The sequence below is a fragment of the Pristis pectinata genome, chromosome 8 (genome assembly GCF_009764475.1).
Source record: "Pristis pectinata isolate sPriPec2 chromosome 8, sPriPec2.1.pri, whole genome shotgun sequence".
Lineage (NCBI taxonomy): Eukaryota > Metazoa > Chordata > Chondrichthyes > Rhinopristiformes > Pristidae > Pristis > Pristis pectinata.
The window spans coordinates 8,818,488-8,838,975 of record NC_067412.1 but is presented as its reverse complement, the minus strand read 5'-3'; the positions used below and the strand labels follow the sequence as shown (position 1 = coordinate 8,838,975).

General features: G+C 43.5%; 2 protein-coding genes across 5 annotated transcripts in view; one reads left to right on the top strand and one right to left on the bottom strand.

Moving 5' to 3' along the window:
* slc5a10 (solute carrier family 5 member 10) overlaps positions 1-20,488 on the bottom strand; it is a 118,775-nt gene that overhangs the window by 47,359 nt on the left and 50,928 nt on the right. For all 3 annotated transcript variants that reach the window (XM_052021090.1, XM_052021091.1, XM_052021092.1), the window contains exon 9: positions 17,525-17,660. In XM_052021090.1, coding sequence (XP_051877050.1) covers positions 17,525-17,660 — 136 coding nt within the window. The remainder of the gene's footprint in view (positions 1-17,524; positions 17,661-20,488) is intronic.
* The window catches only part of LOC127573144 (protein FAM83G-like), a 41,886-nt gene that overhangs the window by 18,155 nt on the left and 3,243 nt on the right, over positions 1-20,488 (top strand). Inside the window, exons 3-5 of one of the 2 annotated variants that reach the window (XM_052021089.1) lie at positions 4,953-5,077; positions 5,806-7,216; positions 9,120-9,184. In XM_052021089.1, the coding sequence (XP_051877049.1) occupies positions 4,953-5,077; positions 5,806-7,216; positions 9,120-9,143 (1,560 nt within the window). In that variant the 3' untranslated portion in view covers positions 9,144-9,184. The remainder of the gene's footprint in view (positions 1-4,952; positions 5,078-5,805; positions 7,217-9,119; positions 9,185-20,488) is intronic. The other variant, XM_052021088.1, reaches the window with a different exon arrangement.

The following is a 20,488-nucleotide window of genomic DNA, read 5'->3' as shown; positions in this document are numbered from 1 at the left end:
ATGGAGCAGATATTGAACTAAGTCATGCCCACAAAATATGGGTGAGGACCAACAAAATAGAAATTATACATGGCACAGGTGAGCTGGAGGTAGGGAAATATGTGGGCATCAAACAGAGGGGACTTGCTTCACTTAAAGACCACACGAATTGTAATAAATTCATCTCACTTTATCGAAGAGAACTGCATTCGTCATTACTGCAGGCGAACATTTGACCAATTTCGCAACTGATGGTGGACTCTTTTCAGTTCTGACAAAACATTGCAAAGTAGGCTGGCTGCATTAATTTGCCCTTGAGAACTTTAGCTTAATGGCCAATGCAATTATGTGCGGAAAAATTCTTTAAGTAAATAGCAGATTTGCAAATCCGTGCTAATTGCTTGATTAAGATGCCAGCCTTTATTACTAATTCAGTCCTTCATTACTATTTAATAACCATTTAATATCACTGGGAACGAGCTCTGAGAGGTTATGTGGATAGACACGTAATTGATCAGCCTTGCACTGTGCATAAAACCCTCCCAAAAACAGCAAACTTTAGTCTTTAGTGAAGAAGAAGCTGGGGCTGGTGTTGCCACCTCGAACTGCTAATGACTGGAAATGAGCCACACTCTCATGCTGGATAAAATCTCTCTTGGTATTTATGGTGAATGATGAGAGATTGGTCAATTGCCAAAGATATCACTGAGGAAACTAGGTCCCCAGTTCCAAAATAAACAGCATTTCCCGGCTATAAGCAATCCTTGTTATTAATTACTAGCACCTAAGATTATGAACCTGAACACCATGTGAGACTTCTCACCATTAAAAATTGAAAAAGAAACTTGGGAGAAACCACTTCAGTTTAGGAGCAACGCACAAGATGCTGGAGGAACTCAGCAGGTCAGGCAGCATCTATGGAGGGAAATGGACAATTGACATCAACTGTCCAATTCCCTCCATAGATGCTGCCTGACCTGCTGAGTTCTGCCAGCATCTTGTGTGTTGCTCCGCATTCCAGCATCTGCAGTCTCTTGTGTCTTCAGTCTAGGAGTAGTTGGCATCTTATACAGGAAGAGGCTATTTGGCCCATCAAATCTAAGCCAGCTCCTTGGGGAGCAATCCCATTGGTCTCATTCGTCCCCCCCACCCAACCTCTGCATTTTCCTGCAACCTTGTCCCTCACATTCCCGTCAACTCCCCTTTGATTCTGTTTGCCATTAACCTACACAAGGGGGTCATTTACAGTCACCAATTAATCTACCAGTATGGAATGAGGGAGGAAACCAGAGCACCGAGCAGAAACCCACATGGTCGGAGAGTGTGCAAACTCCACACAGAGAGCACTGGAGGTCAGGATCAAACTCGGATCCCTGGAGCTGTGAGGCAGGAACACTCTGCCACAAGGGATAGGGACAAGTGACAGTTACCTTTAAGAGGAAGCTAGAGAAGCTAGACAAAGGAGAAAGCAACAGAACATTATGCCAATGGAGTTATTTGAGATAAAGTGCATTAAGTGGGAAACTCCCCATCGGGCAGAAGATACAAGAACCTGAAAGCACGTACCACCAGGCTCAAGGGCAGCTTCTATCCCACAGTTATAAGACTATTGAACAGACCCCTTGTACGATAAGATGGACTTTTGCCCTCACAATCTATCTCGTCATGGCCTTGCACATTATTGACTGCCTGCACTGCACTTTCTCCTTTACTGTAACACCTTATTCTGCATTCTGTTATTGCTGTTTAGGGCGGCACGGTAGTGTAGCGGTTAGCGTAACGCTATTGCAGCGCCAGCGACCCGGGTTCAATTCTGGCCGCTGTCTGTAAGGAGTTTGTACGTTCTCCCCGTGTCTGCATGGGTTTCCTCCGGGTGCTCCATTTTCCTCCCACATTCCAAAGACGTACAGGTTAGGAGCTGTTGGCGCCGGAAGAGTGGCGACACTTGTGGGCTGCCCCTAGCACATTCTCAGTAACGCAAAAAGACACATTTCACTGTATGTTTCGATGTACCCATGACTAATAAATAAATATCTTTTCCCTTGTAATACCTCGATGTACTGATGTGGTAAAATGATCTGTATGGATGGCAGCAAGACAGAGGTTTTCACTGTACCTTGGTACATGTGAATAATAAACTAATTTACCAATTTTTAAATACCGTTCATTTGGTCTTAAAGCAGGATTTAAGACCTGGAGTTGCTAATTCTCCAAGATTGACCTGGAGTCTTTGGGAATTGAAGACTGATTTCCAGGAAACCTCACTGAGTAATTCTGTGAAAATATTTTGGTGGCATTTAAATCCTTCCTTTTGTTTGAACATGTTTAGCTACAAAGATGTTACACAAGGGAGGAACTTGGGTGGGAAGTGAGGCTCACAAGCAGTCAAAGATCATTCAATGAGGAGCTGCCTTGATTTCCACATGGCGATATCAGGGCATTATAAAGGTGGATGTGTCGGTGTGGGCGGAGAGAGGCAGTGGTGGGTGTGGGCCCATCGGAAGGCATGTGATGAAATAGAACCGATCTGCACTGCCGACCAGACAAGAGTCTGAAATTTCTAAGTATTCATAATTTTGCCCTAGTCTGTACAATGCCTCAAACAAACACTGCCCCTGAGCTTCCTTTTTTTAATTACTCAGGCTGTGATAATTCCAAATGTCTCCATGAGTTGGATTAAGGTGAACACCACATCAAAGTGGTTATTTCTCAAACCTTGTTCACAATACATTTCTGCCAAGGTTTTGACTAAAACTCCTTTGGTTAATTTCACTGACACACCTTCCTTCGTGTACTCTTTCAAATGGAGCCAAACCGGCACTTTGGAAGAAAGTTGCCCAATGTCTACACTGCTCATGTCATTAATCGCTGTTTTATTTATGCTGTTGAACAATTCATCTGCTTTTACCAATTGTGTCCTATCTATTCATCATAATTAGGCAAACTTAGAACGTTGTGGAGACTCCTCAGTTGTAAAGGTACATTGCCAATGTGTAGCCTGGAATTGGAATTGGAATTGATTTATTAGTGTCACATGTACTGAGGTACAGTGAAAAACTTTGTTTTGCATGCCATCCATACAGATCAATCCATTACACAGTGCATTGAGGTAGTACAAGGTAAAACAATAACATAATGCAGAATAAAGTGTTACAGCTACAGAGAACGTGCAGTGCAGGTAGACAGTAAGGTGCAAGGTTATAACGAGGTAGATTGTGATGTCAAGAGTCCATTTTATCGTACTAGGGAACCGTTCAATAGTCTCATAACAGCAGGATGGAAGCTGTCCTTGAGCCTGGTGGAACATGCTTTCAGGCTTTTGTATCTTCTGCCCAATGGAAGGGGAGAGAAGAGAGAATGTCTGGGGTGGGGTGGGGTCTTTGACTATGCTGGCTGCTTTATCGAGGCAGCGAGAGGCCTTCTGAACATCGGCTGTCTTCATTGTTTTGGCATTGGTGGATATGTCTTCAGATAATCTCATCCCAAGCTCTGAATTTTCTTATTCTTTACTCCCGCCATCTCTTTCCTCCTTTAAACCACTTAAAACTTTTGACCAAGCTTATGGTCACCTATCCCAACATCTTGCAAGGCACCTTGGCACATTTTGTTACAGGCACCATCTAAGTGCAAGTTGCTGTTGTGCTGACTAATTCGATTAAAAAGGATTTGGACCCGCTCTCGTTTTAAGTGCAACTTGGAAGGTTTGAAATGCTGATAACGTTGTTAGTCGAACACAAGACTATTTATTCTTTCTTGAGTTAACACGCATGGGAAGTTTCGATATATCTGATCCCAGACCCTGTAGGTTGCAGGCCATACAATTGGAACACTGGAGAACCACTGTGATGTGGGTAGATGTTTGGCCTCTCCAAATACTGGCACACAGTTGTACGTTTTCCACCTCACCTAGATCCACGCTTGTTCATCCAGTGTTGGTCCTAATGAAACTGGAAACCTGCCCAATGAGGTTGAACTACAACCCGCCCTACCATCTCCTGTGGTCAACTAATGAATGGCTAAATCAGCTGCTCCCATGATGCCTTAACACTCCCTACTTTATAAAATGGAGTCTTTCTTTCTATGTGACTTGGTGATGTCCTCTGGTCAATAGGAGCCTGATAAAAAATTTGTAAGTTGTTGGAAACTCCCATTGTAGATCCAGAGAGTTCCCAGAGGTGAAGATTATATACAGTTCACCCTGTCAAGGACAACACCACTCCTGCCTGTTCCCTTGAGAGAAATGACCAACCACAAGCCAAAAAAAATCCAGCAGTTATAAGTTAAACACGATTACAGCCGTCCCTGGGCTATGAATACCTGACTTATTGACCTCCCTAGACACGAACGAGTGCCGATAATATTATTAAATTCAAAAATCCAACGTATGTACATATGTTCATTCCTGCGAAAGGCAGAACTAGTTTCCTGTCACTCTCTACTTTCAGTAATGGTTCTTTATTATCAGTCTTATGTGCTTTTGATGCTGTTCATTACAGTACCGTGGAGGTATGGTTACCACATTGAGTGTTTTTTTTTGTGTATATTTTCTGACTTGCGGACAAAATCAACTTATAGATGTCTGTTAAAACGGAGCCCATTCAGTTACTGGGGATGGCCTATACTCTATTATTTGAGATTTAGGGTTGTGCTTCACAGACCAAGTTATTTTTAAATTATGTTCTCTTAATGTCAGAATGATACACACAACAATACTTCTAGTCAAAGCCATGCCATAATTGCAACAAGAATATAGTTTGACTATTGAAACCCCGCAGAGAGCCCAGCAGGTTAAACCAGTAACACACACAATCTTCCTTTCCCAGCATTTACTGTACTCTTTGCCAAATCAAGCCCTTTCTATGCAAGTGAACTGCCACAGGAAGAAAATGGAATCCCTTCTCATAATGTACCACTGAATCCAGGTTTACCCTTTCATTAAAAGATGTAAAAATTAGTATTTTGTTGCTTTGCAGAATCTGAGAGTCTTCACTGTCGATGGGAATGAATTCACCACACGCTCAGCTAAAACAATTGTGGGAAGACAGATGCAGAAGTTTCTGCTGGTCGATGGGGACAGGGCAGCATCTGGATCATACAGGTAAGCCGATTTAAACTAGAGGAGTTCCAGGATAGATTTTGTAAGCCCCCTTCCACACACCCCTTGCATGTTTACCTGGCTTCATCATAAATGAACTATACTATCACTTTAACCGTTCCTTGTGACAGATGTTGAGTCCACTTCTTAACCGTTCCCCGGGGAAAGGTTTCTGCTGAATTTCTGATTGGATTTATTAATGACTGTCAGAGATTTCTGGCCCCTAGTTCTGGACTTCCTCCCAATCTCTCCATTACCCAGTTGTCCACCATATGACTGTAACTATGCAACTTGGGCAAATGTTGTGGGCTGAAGATCAAAAACAGGAAGGGGCAGGTGTTAGTCTCAGTAAGGGGGGGCGCAACATAGGCAACAGCAGATTGCCTCTCTGTTTTGCTTGCCACCCATTTTTCCTCCTTTGACAGAAGGCAGGGTTAATTTGCTGTGTCCTGTGTGTCATTCTGTGTCTGCTGTCACTCAGTGTCCTGCCCAAGAAGAGTGTCAGCGCAGGGAAGCCAAGCCTAACTCTGTTTATGCAACGCTATATGTATATAAAAAAAGCAGCCAGTGAAATGTTTGTAGTAGGTGTTCTAGAATGTGCAGTGGCTGATTGTATGATTTCTATGTATGTATGCAAGCTAATAAAGTCGCAAGAACTAAACTTTAAACACTTGCAGCATGGATGAGCAAGAGATATACTGTAAATACACAAAGTTTTGTTTTACTTTCAGTTTTACCTGGACTGCATCGAGACTTGATCGCAACATCATCACAGTTCTTTCTGGCCAGGCCGTAGAAACATTTGATAAACAATTCAGAGAACTATTGCACTTTTCTAAACCAGTCAACCTGCGCCAACTGAACCTGGCACCGGAGGAGGAACCCCCCGAACCAGTTCAGCAAGCGGTCACCCTCACAGCAGAGCAGACTGCCGCTATAGCCAAGAAGCTCATAAACCCTAAATACGCACTGGTACGGGCCAATATCGCAGGTTCTCTGTCCTCAGAGAAGAAAGTCAACTCAAATGGGACGGGCAAGAAGCAGTCAGATGTTCCAGCCAAAGGACAGAAAACAGCAGAAGCCATTGACGAAGAGCAGAGAGTTCACCCAGCTCTGGCAAACATGCCCAAAGTAAACATGTTTCTTTATCTGCCGACTTATGTGGAAATCCCAGAAGAGAAACATCAGCAGCAGAATGTGAATGAAGTAAAACACGAGCCTCATCAATGCAATTCTTCAAAAATGCACAAAGCCAAAGGAGATCCCTCTAAGCAAAAGAAGGCGGCTTGTAAAAACCCCAGCCTGACCCAAGCAGAAACTTCAACAGTGCAACAAGATCCAGTTCAAAATCACCCACTGGCAGAAGGAGACACCCGGGATGCAGAAAATGGATTGGAATTGTGCTTAACGTCGGCAAATGGAATCGAAGCTCCGAAGGTTAGGGAGAAGCGTGAAGCAGATGTGGGCCAAGAGGATGTACAACCGATAGAAGCTCCCAGCGGAAATGCAACCCATCACAAAGAAGAAGAGGAGAATCAAACAATAGACATTGAAGATGAGCAGGTGGATTCAGATGCATCAGCAGATAGACCAGATGGCGAGAAGCAAGTAGATGGAATCTTGGACAGCCCAGACAGAGAGGAAAGCGATGAAGAAGTGCTACCTACGTGTAATGCAGATGAGGGCGAGGATGTTACTGAAAGCAATGAAGCTGACCCTGATCAGAACACTCTCCCAGTGGAGGATGACTTAATATGTCTAGAAGATGACTGTCCATCAACCCCTTCAACAAATTACACTCCTGACTGGACTACAGACAGCAGCTCCCTCCCCGAGCAATCCATTGCTTCATCTGGTTCTGATGACTTCTATGACTGCGCCAATGCCTCGGTTAAAAAATTGATGCCCGACCCTATGATAAAGCAGGCCAATAATGAGGTGACAGTCAGAAAAGAGAACAACTTTATCAGGCAGGGCAACGTTGGGAGGCCCTTGAATAATTTTAGGGAACTATCCCACTTAAAGGACAGTAAAGAACCTAAAACAGTAGAAGCTTTCTTCAATGACCAAGCAACCCTGAGGAAGAGGGCGCTTGATAAACTAAAGCTCACACTGGAGATACGTTATCATGATAAATTCCAGGTAACGCTTTTCTCTTTTTACAGTACTTTTAGTCTGTATTGCTATATTGACAAACGGCTCTTCAAATATAAAAGTGTGGGTAAGATAATATTGATAGCTGGTGTCCAAGTGGTATGGTGATTTCCTAAACAAAGGGTCTGTAAAGAGTGAGTGGTAATTCACCTTAATAACAGTATGAGGGTTAAATTTGACTGGCCACCCAGCCTGTGCCCACAGCACTGTTCATTGATTGGATGCATCAGCCGAGAGCCAACTATGCAATTGGGTAGTTCTAGTTAGAGTGGGCCTGGACATTCAAAGGAGAAGTGCAAGGAGAAGGAGTTGACAGTCATTCTACAGAACATACTGACCTGGGAGTCACTGATAAATGGTGTAGTCCAGGAGAGAGTGGGACCAAAAGTTCTGGACATTTCCACATTCTCTATGAAGGCCTCCAGTACAGAGTCTAGCTTCCCTCTTGGCATGTGCTTATTGTGGGTCAATAGCAGCAGCTGAACCCCGAGGACCTGCATGTGGTGCATCAAGAAAGTGGCGTCACAGGTGGACAGGGTGGTGAAGAAGGCATTTGGCATGCTGGCCGATATCAGTCAGGGCATTGATTATAGGAGTTGGGACATTATGTCACAGTTGTACAAGACATTGGCGAGGCTGCACCTGGAGTATTGTGTACAGTCTTGGTTACCCTGTTGTAGGAAAGATACCATTAAGCTGGAAAGAGTGCAAAGGAGATTTTCTATTGCCAGAATTATAGGGAGAGGTTGGACAGGCTAGGACTTTATTCCTTAGAGTGACGTTATAGAGGTGTATAAACTCATGAGCGGCAGAGATAGGGTGAATGCAGACAGTCGTTTTCCCAGGGAACGGGAATCAAAAACTAGAGGGCAGAGGTTTAAGGTGAGAGGGAAAAAAGTTAAAAGTGACTTGAGGAGCAACTTCTTCACGCAGAGGGTGGTGCATTTATGGAACAAGCTGCCAGAGGAAGTGTTGAGGCAGGTACAATAACAACATTTAAAAGGCACTTGGACAGGTACATGGATAGGAAAGGTTCAGAGGGATATGGGTTAAACGTGGGAAAATGGGACTAGCTTACATGGGCATCTTGGTCAGCATGGACCAGTTGGGCCAAAGGGCCTGTTTCTGTGCTGTGTGATTCTGTGACTTGTTCATGTTGCAAACACTGGGTGACATTCACTGCCAATGACTTGAAGAAGTTTGTTGACTTTGCATGTGTAATCAAGGTCAATGAATGCATCTCCAAATGCTAGATCCAACCAAATACACTGCTGTCCTTCGACTCTGCTCATTTCACACACATCCCCGCCAACAGTCTCTGTCGGTCAGGACATGTACCTCACATTAATACGTGTCACCACATGTCTACATGATGACCAAACCTGACAGCTTGCACATACTTCCAGCTATTCAGCCACGACAACCACATCATCCTAACAGAGACTGTGACAAACTTCCCCCTTCTTTTGCAGCACAAGGTAAGATATCTTTATTAGTCACATGTATATCAAAACACACAGTGAAATGCATCTTTTTGCATCGTGTTCTGGGGCAGAAATAGTAAAGTTTCTTTATTGCAGTAACTGGGCAGCATCAGACAATCTGGCCTTGCGTTTAGAAGCTTCAAACTCTGAGTACTGTTAGACATCAGGAAGATTTAATTCCTTGGCTAACAGAGGAATTGATTGTTTCAGGACTCACTTCCTACCCTTCACACCCTTGCAATATTAATCGGTAATTGGAACTGCCTATCCGACTTCTGAACGCATAGTTCACTCTCCTTATCACCTCGTTCACCTTGGAATTAAATATTTGATTAAATAGGCTGTTAAATAGGCTAATTCTCGAAAGCTAATTTGCTTTCCTCCACATTGTGTTGTTTAATTCCCAGCAAAAGTTCCTGCAGCAAGACTGACTGTTAAAGAAAATTCCTCCGTTAATCTCCCTCTGTTTCTGGTCAGTGCATTTTTACATTTGCCAGATTTTTTTTATCTTGTTTGCTGTGTAGATGACATTGGCAAATTTTTTAAGGAATCTTGGCTGTTGAGCCCCTTGTCCAGAAAAGGACAAAGTCCTAAGAAAATCCTAGGAATGATTTAATAACTGATGGTTCTTTAAAACTGAGAGGCCTGGGACAGGACCCCTTCCAAGTGTATAAAAACCTGACAGATTAGATTAGTTTAAGATAAAATATCTTTATTAGTCACATGTACATCGAAATGCAGGAAATTGGGACTAGCTGGGTGGGCACTGTGGCTGGCATGGACTGGTTGGGCCGAAGGGCCTGTATCCATGCTGTATTGCTCTATGACTAAATGTCTAAAGATGCTTCACAGAACCATTAATAAGCACAATTTGAGTCTAAGGCACATGAAGTGATATTGTAATAGGTGACTCCAGGACTTGGTCAAAGAGGCAGGTTTTAAGCAGAGGAGGGAAGATGGGAGAGAAGCTGAGAGAGGTTTAGGGACTGACTTTTGGAGCTGAACACCTTGGTAGTGGGCCGCCAGTAGCGAGCGATTAAACTCAAGGATGATAAAAAAAAAAGCTGGAATTAAAGACCAAATATCGTGAAGGATTATAGCACCAGAGAAGCTTAGAGAGGTGGGGAGAGTTGAGGATGTGGCAAAGCTTGGAAATAATGAGGATTTTTAAAGTGAGGTGTTGCTTCATTGGGAGTCAACGAGCACAGTAAGACAAGGGTGAAGGCTGTAGAGATTATTGTGGTAACTGAACAGGAGTGGGTTGGAATAACCCACTTTAGAGGGAGCAATGGTATGGATTTTCTAGTTGAATGCCTTTGCTTGTCTGTTATTTCCTCTCTTTTAAGATGCTCAAAGCAAATAAAAAGTACTCGTGACACACTGAGCACAAACCATCTGATGTCCAGGTCAAACTCCAGGAGATGCCCTGTGCTAAAGGCATCCAAAAAATAAAGGCATCATTCCTGCCTGCCATGGCAGGAGCAGACAAACTAAGGTAGGAGTGGACTCTGGTGATGTTGCAGAAGCAGTAATGGAGGGTCATAGAGTCATACAGCACAGAAACAGGCCCTTCAGCCCATCACGTCCATGCTGACCTTCTTACCCACATTAGGTCCATATCCCTCTATGCCTTGCCTATTTAAGTGCCTGCCTAATGTCTTTTAAACATCATAATTCTATGTGAGGTCACTACCTCCTCTAATAAACCATAAACTTTTCTCTGCATTTAAAATAAAACTTAACGCTCAAATCCCCTTTAAAACTCCTTCCTCTCACCTTAAACCTCTTATGCCCTCTTGTTTTTTGATACCCCTGCCATGGGAAAAATATTCTGACTATCTATCCTATCTATGCCTCTTATAATTTTATCTGCCTGTATCAGGTCACCCCTCAGCCTCCTTCGCTCCAGGGAAAACAAACCCAACCTATCCAATCTCTCCCCATAATCAAAGTCCCCCAATCCAGACAACATGCTTGTGAATCTCCTCCGCACTCTCTCCGGCACAACCACATCCTTCCTATAGTGTGGCAACCAGAACTTCACACAGTACTCCAAATGCAGCCTAAACACTGGTTTTAAAGTTGCAACATAATGTCCCAGCTTTTATATTCTATGCCCCAACCTCTAAAGACAAGCATGCCATGTGCCTTGTTCACCTCCCGATCTGCCTGTGCTGCCACTTTCAGAGAAATAAACACTTGAACCCCAAGGTCCCTCCATTCATCAACATACCTTAACGCCCTACCGTATATGCCCTACCCTGATTTGACTTCACAAGTTCCCAAGTAGAGCTTGGGAATATTATGAGTACTGCCTTCCCACTACCTTGCATTCACTGGGATTAAATTCCACTTGCAAAAATTCCGCCTAGATCTTTGTCTCTGGAGTGGGATTTGAACCCACAAGCATCTGATTTGAGACCAGGAATGTTATCCACTGAACCATTACCGACACTACCAAATTAGCCAATTTGTCAATAAAGTAGAATACAGACGTAATGAACCGCAATACCATTTTAAGTTAAGTGCCTTGGTTGTGGTTACCTGTTCTCTGTAGACCCATTCTTTTTAAGTTACTCAAAGTGCTGTCTGCCATAGAGTGCACAAACCAGCTGATGACCAAGTTGAGCTCCAGCAGGTGCCTTGTGCTAAAGACACTATTTTGTGGGTGGTTCTTAATAATAGGACATAGAACATAGAACAGTACAGCACAGAACAGGCCCTTCAGCCCACAATGTTGTGCTGACATAGTTAATCCCTCCTACCTACAGAATGCCCATATCCCTCTATTTTCCTCTCATTCATGTGCCCATCCAAACCCCTCTTAAAAGCCCCCAGTGAATTTGCCTCCACCACCCTATCAGGCAACGCATCCCAGGCATCCACCACTCTCAGAGTAAAAAATGTACCCCTCACATCTGTTCTGAACCTACCCCCTCTCACCTTAAATGCATACCCTCTGGTATTGGATCTCTCAATAATGGGAGAAAGATATTGCTTGTCCACTCTGTCTATGCCCCTCATCATTTTATACACTTCCAACAGATCACCTCTCAGCCCTCAGCCGCTCCAGAGAAAAGAGCCCATGTTTGTCCAGCCTCTCCTGATAGCACATGCCCTCTAATCCAGGCAGCGTCCTAGTAAAATACCTCTGCACCCTCTCTAAAGCCATGACATCCTTCCTATAGTGAGGTGACCAGAATTGCACGCAAAACTCCAAATGCGGCCTAACCAGAGTTCTATAGAGATGCATCATAAGTTCTTGACTCCTATACTCAATACCCCGATTAATAAATGCAAGCATTCCATAAGCCTTCTTAAGCACCGTGTCTACCTGTGTAGCCACTTTCAATGAGTCATGGACATGCACCCCAAGGTCTCTGTGCTCTTCAACACTGTTAAGGGTCTTGCTCTTAAGAGTGTACCGCCTCTTGACAATAGTCCTACCAAGGATTAAAGATACCAAGATAATAATTAAAGGATTTATCCCTGCCTGCCATTGAATACTATATTTATTTATTCAGCTACCTGTTTAGATAACACAGAAATAATCTTATCATTACATAACTAGCAGATCCAGTGAAGAAAAACATAACAGGCTATGGTGATGGTCAGGCTTGAGTTAGAAAAGACAGTCTGGTATCACTGCTCTTCTGCATTAAAGGTGATCAGTAATATGAATGCCAAATATTACTTTTTCCTCTTGAAAGTATCCTCTTAAATAGTGGTGCATTCTTAATTGTACCTTTATCTTCAATGTCTACAATCAAGATATTTTGTTCAATCTTTTTTTTAAGTGGTGGACAATAAAAGAAAAACTCATCATTTTTTACATTGCCAATTCTTTTAACCAATGTATTGTTAAGCACCTCCCACATAATGGCTTCCTTTACTGCAAAGAGATGCTGGAGTTTAACTTCAATGTGAGGTGGTAGCAGCTATTCCAGCAGATATCAACAAATGCTTTCTGTTTGTAATGAGTAGCTGTCATCATTCTGACCTCTGTCAGCACATTTATCTAAGAAGGGGAGATCCTAGACCACAGTCATAATTTGCCCATGACTCGAGACCACTGTCTAATTTAAAAATAGGAATCTGAATTTTGAGTATTGACATTCAAGGCTGCAAAATTGTACCCAACAATTACTTTGGACTCCAACTAATCATCTAATATGAAATTATGGTTTTCAATCATGGTCCACATATAAATCTTTACCAACATTGCAAGCTATACAGACTATTGTTACTGTGGCATGAAAACACTATAGAACAAAGCATTTTTTAAGCTTTTTTGGAATGTGGTGTCGCTAGCAATTCCCTAATTGTTCTTGAGAAGTTTGCCTCCTTCAACTACTGCAGTCCATTAATAGTTCCTTTGACTTGCATTTATATATAGCCTTTAACTTATTGCAACATTACCGACACATTTAGACAAAACCTAAAACTGATTCATAAAGAGAACATTTGATTGCTGTGTACTCAGTGACATTAATGAATTGTTCCACGTTACTTGGGGAGGGTTATGTAAATATTTTATAGATTTCATTACTAGTAATAACTTTTATGACTCCTACATTGAGTGACTAAGATTTGAATGGGTTGCAGGCTGATGTAATTGGGGTGTGGTTGATATGACCAGATTTGCAGGTTATAATAATCGATTTGGCTGCCAGGCAATGTTCTCCCTCTGTGTTTTCACAACAGTGACAATTGGCAAGAGGCCCCATCTAGTCTTCCCTAAGCAACAGTTTGGATACAAAATTGTAACTTGACCCAGTCGCTACTCTGACCTCTAGTAGAGCCACTGCCAAACTACACCAGAGGCCTGGGTTCAATCCTGACTTCTGGTGCTGTCTGTGTGGAGTCTCCCTGTGTCCACCTGAATTCCCCCTGGGTGCTCTGGTTTTCTCCCACATCTCAAAGCTGTGTAGGTTGGAAGGGTAATTGGTGGCTGGAAATTGCTCCTAGTGTGTAGGTGAGTGGTAGAATCTGGGGGGAGTTGACAAGAATGTGGGGAGCATAAAATTTGGAATTAAGATCAGATCGGATCTCTTTATTAGTCACATGTACATCGAAACACACAGTGAAATGCATCTTTTGCGTAGAGTGTTCTGGGGGCAGCCCGCAAGTGTCGCCACGCTTCTGGCACCAACATAGCATGCCCACAACTTCCTAATTCGTACGTCTTTGGAATGTGGGAGGAAACCGGAGCACCCGGAGGAAACCCACGCAGACACAGGGAGAACGCACAAACTCCTTACAGACAGTGGCCGTAATTGAACCCGGGTTGCTGGCACTGTAAAGCGTTACGCTAACTGCTACACTATTGTGAGGACCCTGTAGGATTGGTATAAATGGGGTGTTGGTGGTCAGCTGCATGGCCTGTTTCTCCGCTGTATCTCGCTATGACTGTGTCTTATAATTCTCTCCATATCTAACTGTTGCTGTAAGCATTATGGCCAAGGGAATTCTCTCCCAGCAACTCTACACAGCATTGCGAGCTGGGAGAAGCACTTGCTGGAATGTGGTTAGTGCCTTAAGAAAGGAGTGAAAGGTTACCTGGGGCAACTGGGAACATTCCACCTCGATTACGGGTCGGTCACAGTGTAGACAGTGAACAGCATCCAGTGCTTGCAACGTCAAAAGTCAAAGTCGAGTTAATTGTCATACGTATGCAGAGGTGCAAAGAAAACCTTGCAGCAGAATCATAGGTGCATATTATCATATAAGCAGCATTCACAAGGTAAACATAAATTATACACAATTTTTACGAGAAAGAACACAACTAGAACTAAAACAAAGTCTATTTTAGTTCCAAGCGGTCATGGTGTTGCTAAACTGTGGTGATTAGGGTTTTGCCGGTTGGTTCAAGAAACGAATGGTTGAAGGGAAGTAGCTGTTCTTGAACCTGGTGGTGTGGTGAACAAGTCTTCAGGGTTGGCTACAGGAAAGTTTACCAGGTATGGAGAGGGGAACTTGCAACGAGTCTTCTAACCCAGAACTCAAGAATGTCACTAAAGGATATTTCGACAGGAATATGGATCGGGGAGGTTTTGAGGGGAGTTGCAATCACATCAACTACGATCTTACAGAAAGACCAAGCAGCTCAAGGGGCCAAGCCCTCTGGTCTTGCCCCTAATTCAAATGTTCGCAGTAAAAGATTGAGTGACCCAGCCTGAGGACTTTTCTCCATGTCTAGACCATTCAGGCTCAAGCCAAGCAGCCCATGTTAATGGTAGGTCAGAACAGTGCTGGGATATTCTGCAGATGCTGGAAATCCAAAATAACAACAGAAAATGGTTGAAAGACTCAGCAGGTCAGGCAGCATCCAAGAGAGAAGCATGGGTAACATTTCAACCCGATGATCTTTCATCAGCCTGAAATATTAACTTTCTCCCTCCGGATGCTGCCTGACCTGCTGAGTCTTTCAACCATTTTCTGTTGTAAGATATCTTTGTTAGTCACATGTACATCGAAACACACAGTGAAATGCATCTTTTGCGTGGTGTCCTGGGGGCAGCCCGCAAGCGTCGCCACGCTTCCGGCACCAACATAGCATGCCCACAACTTCCTAACCTGTACATCTTTGGAATATGGGAGGAAACCGGAGCACCCGGTGGAAACCCACGCAGACACAGGGAGAATGTACAAACTCCTTACAGACAGCAGCCGGAATTGAACCGGGGTCACTGGCACTGTAAAGCATTACGCTAACCCCCATGTTATTTCGGATTTCCGGCATCTGCAGCATTTGTTTTTTCTATTTCTCCAACAGCGAGTGGCCTGTGCATCACTGACTCCCATTCCACCAGAAATCACCTGATATCCCACTCGACAAACCAGACCAGAATGAAAACTTAAGCTAAATTAGAAAGACAAACCTAATAACTTTTCCTTCAACCCTCTCAGGTGATCATGACCAGTGCGGGAGATTGTGCGAACTCTGATTATACTTTTATACAGAGTGATCTGTTATCCCAGCTAGAACAGAACAGTACAGTATAGAACATGTCCTTCAGCCCTCAATGTTGTGCTGACATAGTTAATCCCTCCTACCTACAGAATGCCCATATCCCTCTATTTTCCTCTCATTCATGTGCCCATCCAAGCCCCTCTTAAAAGCCCCCAGTGAATTTGCCTCCGCCACCCTATCAGGCAACGCATTCCAGGCATCCACCACTCTCTCAGTAAAAAATGTACCCCTCACATCTGATCTGAACCTACCACCTCTCACCTTAAATGCATGCCCTCTGGTATTGGATCGCTCAATAATGGGAAAAAGATATTGCTTGTCCATCCTATCTATGCCCCTCATAATTTTATACACTTCCAACAGATCACCCCTCAGCCTCCGCTGCTCCAGGGAAAAGAGCTCAAGTTTGTCCAGCCTCTCCTAATAGCACATGCCCTCTAATCCAGGCAGCATCCTAGTAAACCTCCTCTGCACCCTGTCTAAAGCCTCGACATCCTTCCTATAGTGAGGTGATCAGAACTGCATGCAATACTCTATTAAGTTCAGTCTCAGCTCAGAGATCAGCTCAGGTATAAAGTCAAGAACCAGGTCCAAGGACTTGATTTTTTTTTCCACACCCAACCCAGCTCAGGTTTGAAGTAACTACAGCATCAAACTGCTGCTGATATGCACAGGATGAAACACTAAACATGGATCAAGAACAGTGGGCAGTTGTGGTGATACTGAACGAATACAGTACTGAGCTACAAACAATCCACTGCAGGAACTCAGAGGGTCGAGCAGCACCTGTGGGAGGAAAGGAATTGTCGACGTTTTGGGTCGAGAACCTGAATAAGGACTGATGCGAGGTCTTGACCCGAAACGTCAACAATTCCTTTCCTCCTACAGATGCTGCTCGACCTGCTGAGTTCCTCCAGCAGATTGTTTGTTGCTCCAGATGCCAGCAGATTGTTTGTTGCTCCAGATGCCAGCATCTGCAGTGTCCACAGTACTGAGCTAGGCTGGCGTGGCTCAGCACATCCTGACCCAGTCCAGATCCGAGTGTTCCACCAGAATGTACAGCCAGATATAAGCCGGATCCATATAACTGGGACTTGTTAAACTCCGGTCGGGTAGTCAACATGAACCCACTTGAAAGAATCCAGTGACTCAGCATCCTCTACATTATGGAGTCTGTTCTAAAGCCCCAAAACTCTTTCGGGAAATGAATCACCTCCCAACACCCAACCCATGCTTTTGTACAACTGTGCCTTCCTAATTTCTTTAATCAAAATTAGCCCGTCACACAAACACTACCTTCCCTGTGTCATCTTACTAACTCCCTTCAAGTCACCCCAAGTCCACACAATTCACATCCCAATTCTTTGAGACTTGTTTCTTTGTCACTTGTCCTAGAGTAAGACCATGACCCCTAGTCTATAGTGTTGCAATGTGTACAGAGATGGCTGATTAGGCCAATCTGGGTTTGAAAGTTCCTCTCACACTGGTGAGGTGTAAGAATGCTGCAGCATAAGTGATCCTTGATTTTCGAGATTCTCTAAGCTTTTGAGATATTATTTGAGACTACCCTCATAATGAAGGTGGTTCAAAACGAGAGTTAATCCATTAGCCTGCCTCTCCACACATTCTGGCAAGGAAAGCAATTGCAAAGGCAGTAACATTATTCAAGTTTAGTGGTACCGTGGGCTTTAAAAATGATTATATTCACTGCTCAATAAAAGGTGATGAGTTGAAATGTAATTTCCATTTTGCAAAATTTATGAATTATAATGATTTCTTTATATGGAAAAGTTCCAAGTAGGCTTGTCTTGCATAAGATGACTGTTAGGATTGTGTTACCTGGAAAGAGGGCACGGCTGATCATCCCAGGCATTATAATGAAAATCATCGGCAGCATTTTGAGATAACTCGCGAGGATGGAGCCACCCTTTGCGTGGCTCAGGTTCTTCGCTGATAGCGACCGCTGAACAATAACCTAAGAAATAAGAAGTATATTGCATCGATTTATTTCCAGCTCGGGACAGAGAAAAATAAGCTATTTGATCCCTCAAGCCTGTTCTTCCGTTGAAGTAGATCAGGATCGACCTGTTGTTCTCCTCAGTTTCCCCGACCCAGACCCGCAAAACCTCTGGCACAGCAAAAATCCATCAATCCTAGTTTAAGAGTTTCATTTAATCCCAGTCTCCACAACATTTGGGGGAGAGAGTTTGGGATTTCTGCTACATTTTGAGTTCGGGTACTGTGCCCTTTACTAAAGAGATTTTATTTTTCTTGCCTCTACTCATTCTCTAAACGTTTATTTTTAAAATTGTGCCTCTCCCCTTTATCTAGTCTACCAAATGTGGTTTCTGTAGCGTAGCAGTTATCACATTCGCCTCACACACGAAAGGTCCCCAGTTCGATCCTGGGCAGGAACATGATTTTGGGTAGGCACCGTAGCCTAGTGGTTAGTGTAACACTATTACAGCGCCAGCGACCCGGGTTCAATTCCGGCCACTGTCTGCAAGGAGTTTGTACATTCTCCCCGTGTCTGCGTGGGTTTCTTCCGGGTGCTCCGCTTTCCTCCCACATTCCAAAGACGTACGAATTAGGAAGTTGTGGGCATGCTATGTCGGCGCCGGAAGCGTGGTGACACTTGTGGGCTGGCCCCAGCACACGCTACGCAAAAAGATGCATTTCACTGTGTGTTTCGATATACATGACTAATAAAGATACCTTACCTTATAACCTCCAACCTCTGACAACCTCGCTCCAATGTTCAGTTTGTTCTTGACAGCCCAACCACCAGAGATAACGTCATAGTCATACAGAAGAGAAACATGCCCTTTGGTCCAATAAACTTCCACCAACCACTAAGCACCCATCCACACAAATCCAACGATAATCCCTTCTTTATTCTTCCCAGATTCCCCTAACTTCCTCCAGATTCCACCACACGCTCACACACTGGAGGCAATTCAGAGTGGCCAATTGACCTGGCAACTTCGGGATGTGGGGGGAAACCAGATCACGCAGAGGAAACCTTCGAGGTCTCTGGGAGAGCATGCAAACTCCATGCAGACAGTACCGGAGGTTGGGATTGAACCTGGGCTGTGAGGCAGCAGTTCCACTAGCTGCACCACTGTGTTTGGTCTTAACTACCGTATCAAATTGTTTTATTATCTTCATCTCAACTGGATCACCTCCTAGAGAAACAAAAGACTGCAGATACTGGAATCCAGCTGAAAAACACTATGATGCTGGAGGAACTCAGAAAGCAGTCACATCCTTATGCTCATGTACTCAACACAAGTCTGGTTTGTGTGTCTGGTCTTTGAGTTTTAACCCTTTTATTCTTGGCATCACTCTGATGAATCTGTGCTGCACCATGTCCAAACAAATGGCTAAACATTTGGTCAAAGTCTGCATCATCTATCAGAGGTTTACAGGTGTTTTGGTGTCCAGGTTGTTTCGGGTGTTGGAAGAATAAATGGTGAGAAATTGCCTTGCATAGAGGTAGGTGGGTGGGTCATTTTCCAGAAAATGCAGATAACTGACTAAAAAATAGTGAGGAAGTGAGGAGAATTTGATCTGTGCAGCGAGTTAAGAGTCATGGAGTTATACAGCCTGGAAACAAGTCCTTTAGCCCAATATGTCCATGCTAACCAAGTTACCTACCTGAGCTCATCCCATTTGCCTGCATTTGGCCCATATCACTCCCAACCTTTCCTATCCATGTACCTGTCCAAATGCTTTGTAATTCTACCTGCCTCTACCACTTCCTCTGGCAGCTCGATCCATATACTCATCACCGCTCTGTGTGGAAAAACTGACCCTCATGTCCCCTTTAAATATTTCCCATTTCACCTTAAACCCTGCAGGACTGTGGGATGAGGGCTGGCTGTGGGACTAATTGAATGTTCTTCCAGAGAGAGAGAGAGCAAGAGAGAGAGAGCGAGAGAGAGAGAGAGAGAGAGAGAAAACATGGATTGAATGTCCTTCAACCCTTGTGCTTCTATAATATTTAATAAATAATGCTCCACGGACTTCCCATGAAGATCAAATTATTTACAAATTCTTTGCCCTACCTGTTATTTGTATTTTTCCCGTGGGATTGAATAAATGTTTAACTTGGTTTTCAAACTGGTAAATTAAAATGGGGTGGTGGTGGGGAGGAAAACACGTTATAAAAATAAATGGAGAATGGGTGGACTCAGGAAAACTGAAAGCTCTTCAATAGAGCATAGTTAAAAAAGTGGGGGGTTCTTATAAATTATTAAATCAATGGAAGGGAGCTGATTAATTGTGGAAAGTGATTTGGTATGAGTGAAAATCGTGGGAAAGTTTCTTTTGCCTATTAGCAAATCCCATAAAAATCAATTCACAATTTTTCCTAGGTTTTTAAAATGACTATTAAGTGTTCTTGCTTAATTACAAAGGAAGTACAGTGACCTTACTTTGATAAATAATTAAAATACCACCATGAATTTTATCAATAATCTTAACTTACAGCCCACTTCTAGTTGATTGCTCCACAGGGTCTAACTTGTGATTCACCACATTAACTGTGGTGCAAATGATGAGATGGAATAAAGAGAGGAGACCTACAATGGTTTGCCCAATATCATGAGTAGTATATCTGGAAGAACAATCGAGGCTTTGCTCTCATTGGGTTGTTAAATTAAGTAGCCAATGTCTTACTTATTAATATAAGTAGACCCCAAAAGGCTGCAGATGATGAGGCGATTGGAATTTACAAGACTCGGATCAATGGGCATAGGTTTAAGGTGAGGAATAAGAGATTTAGAGTCATAGGGTAACACA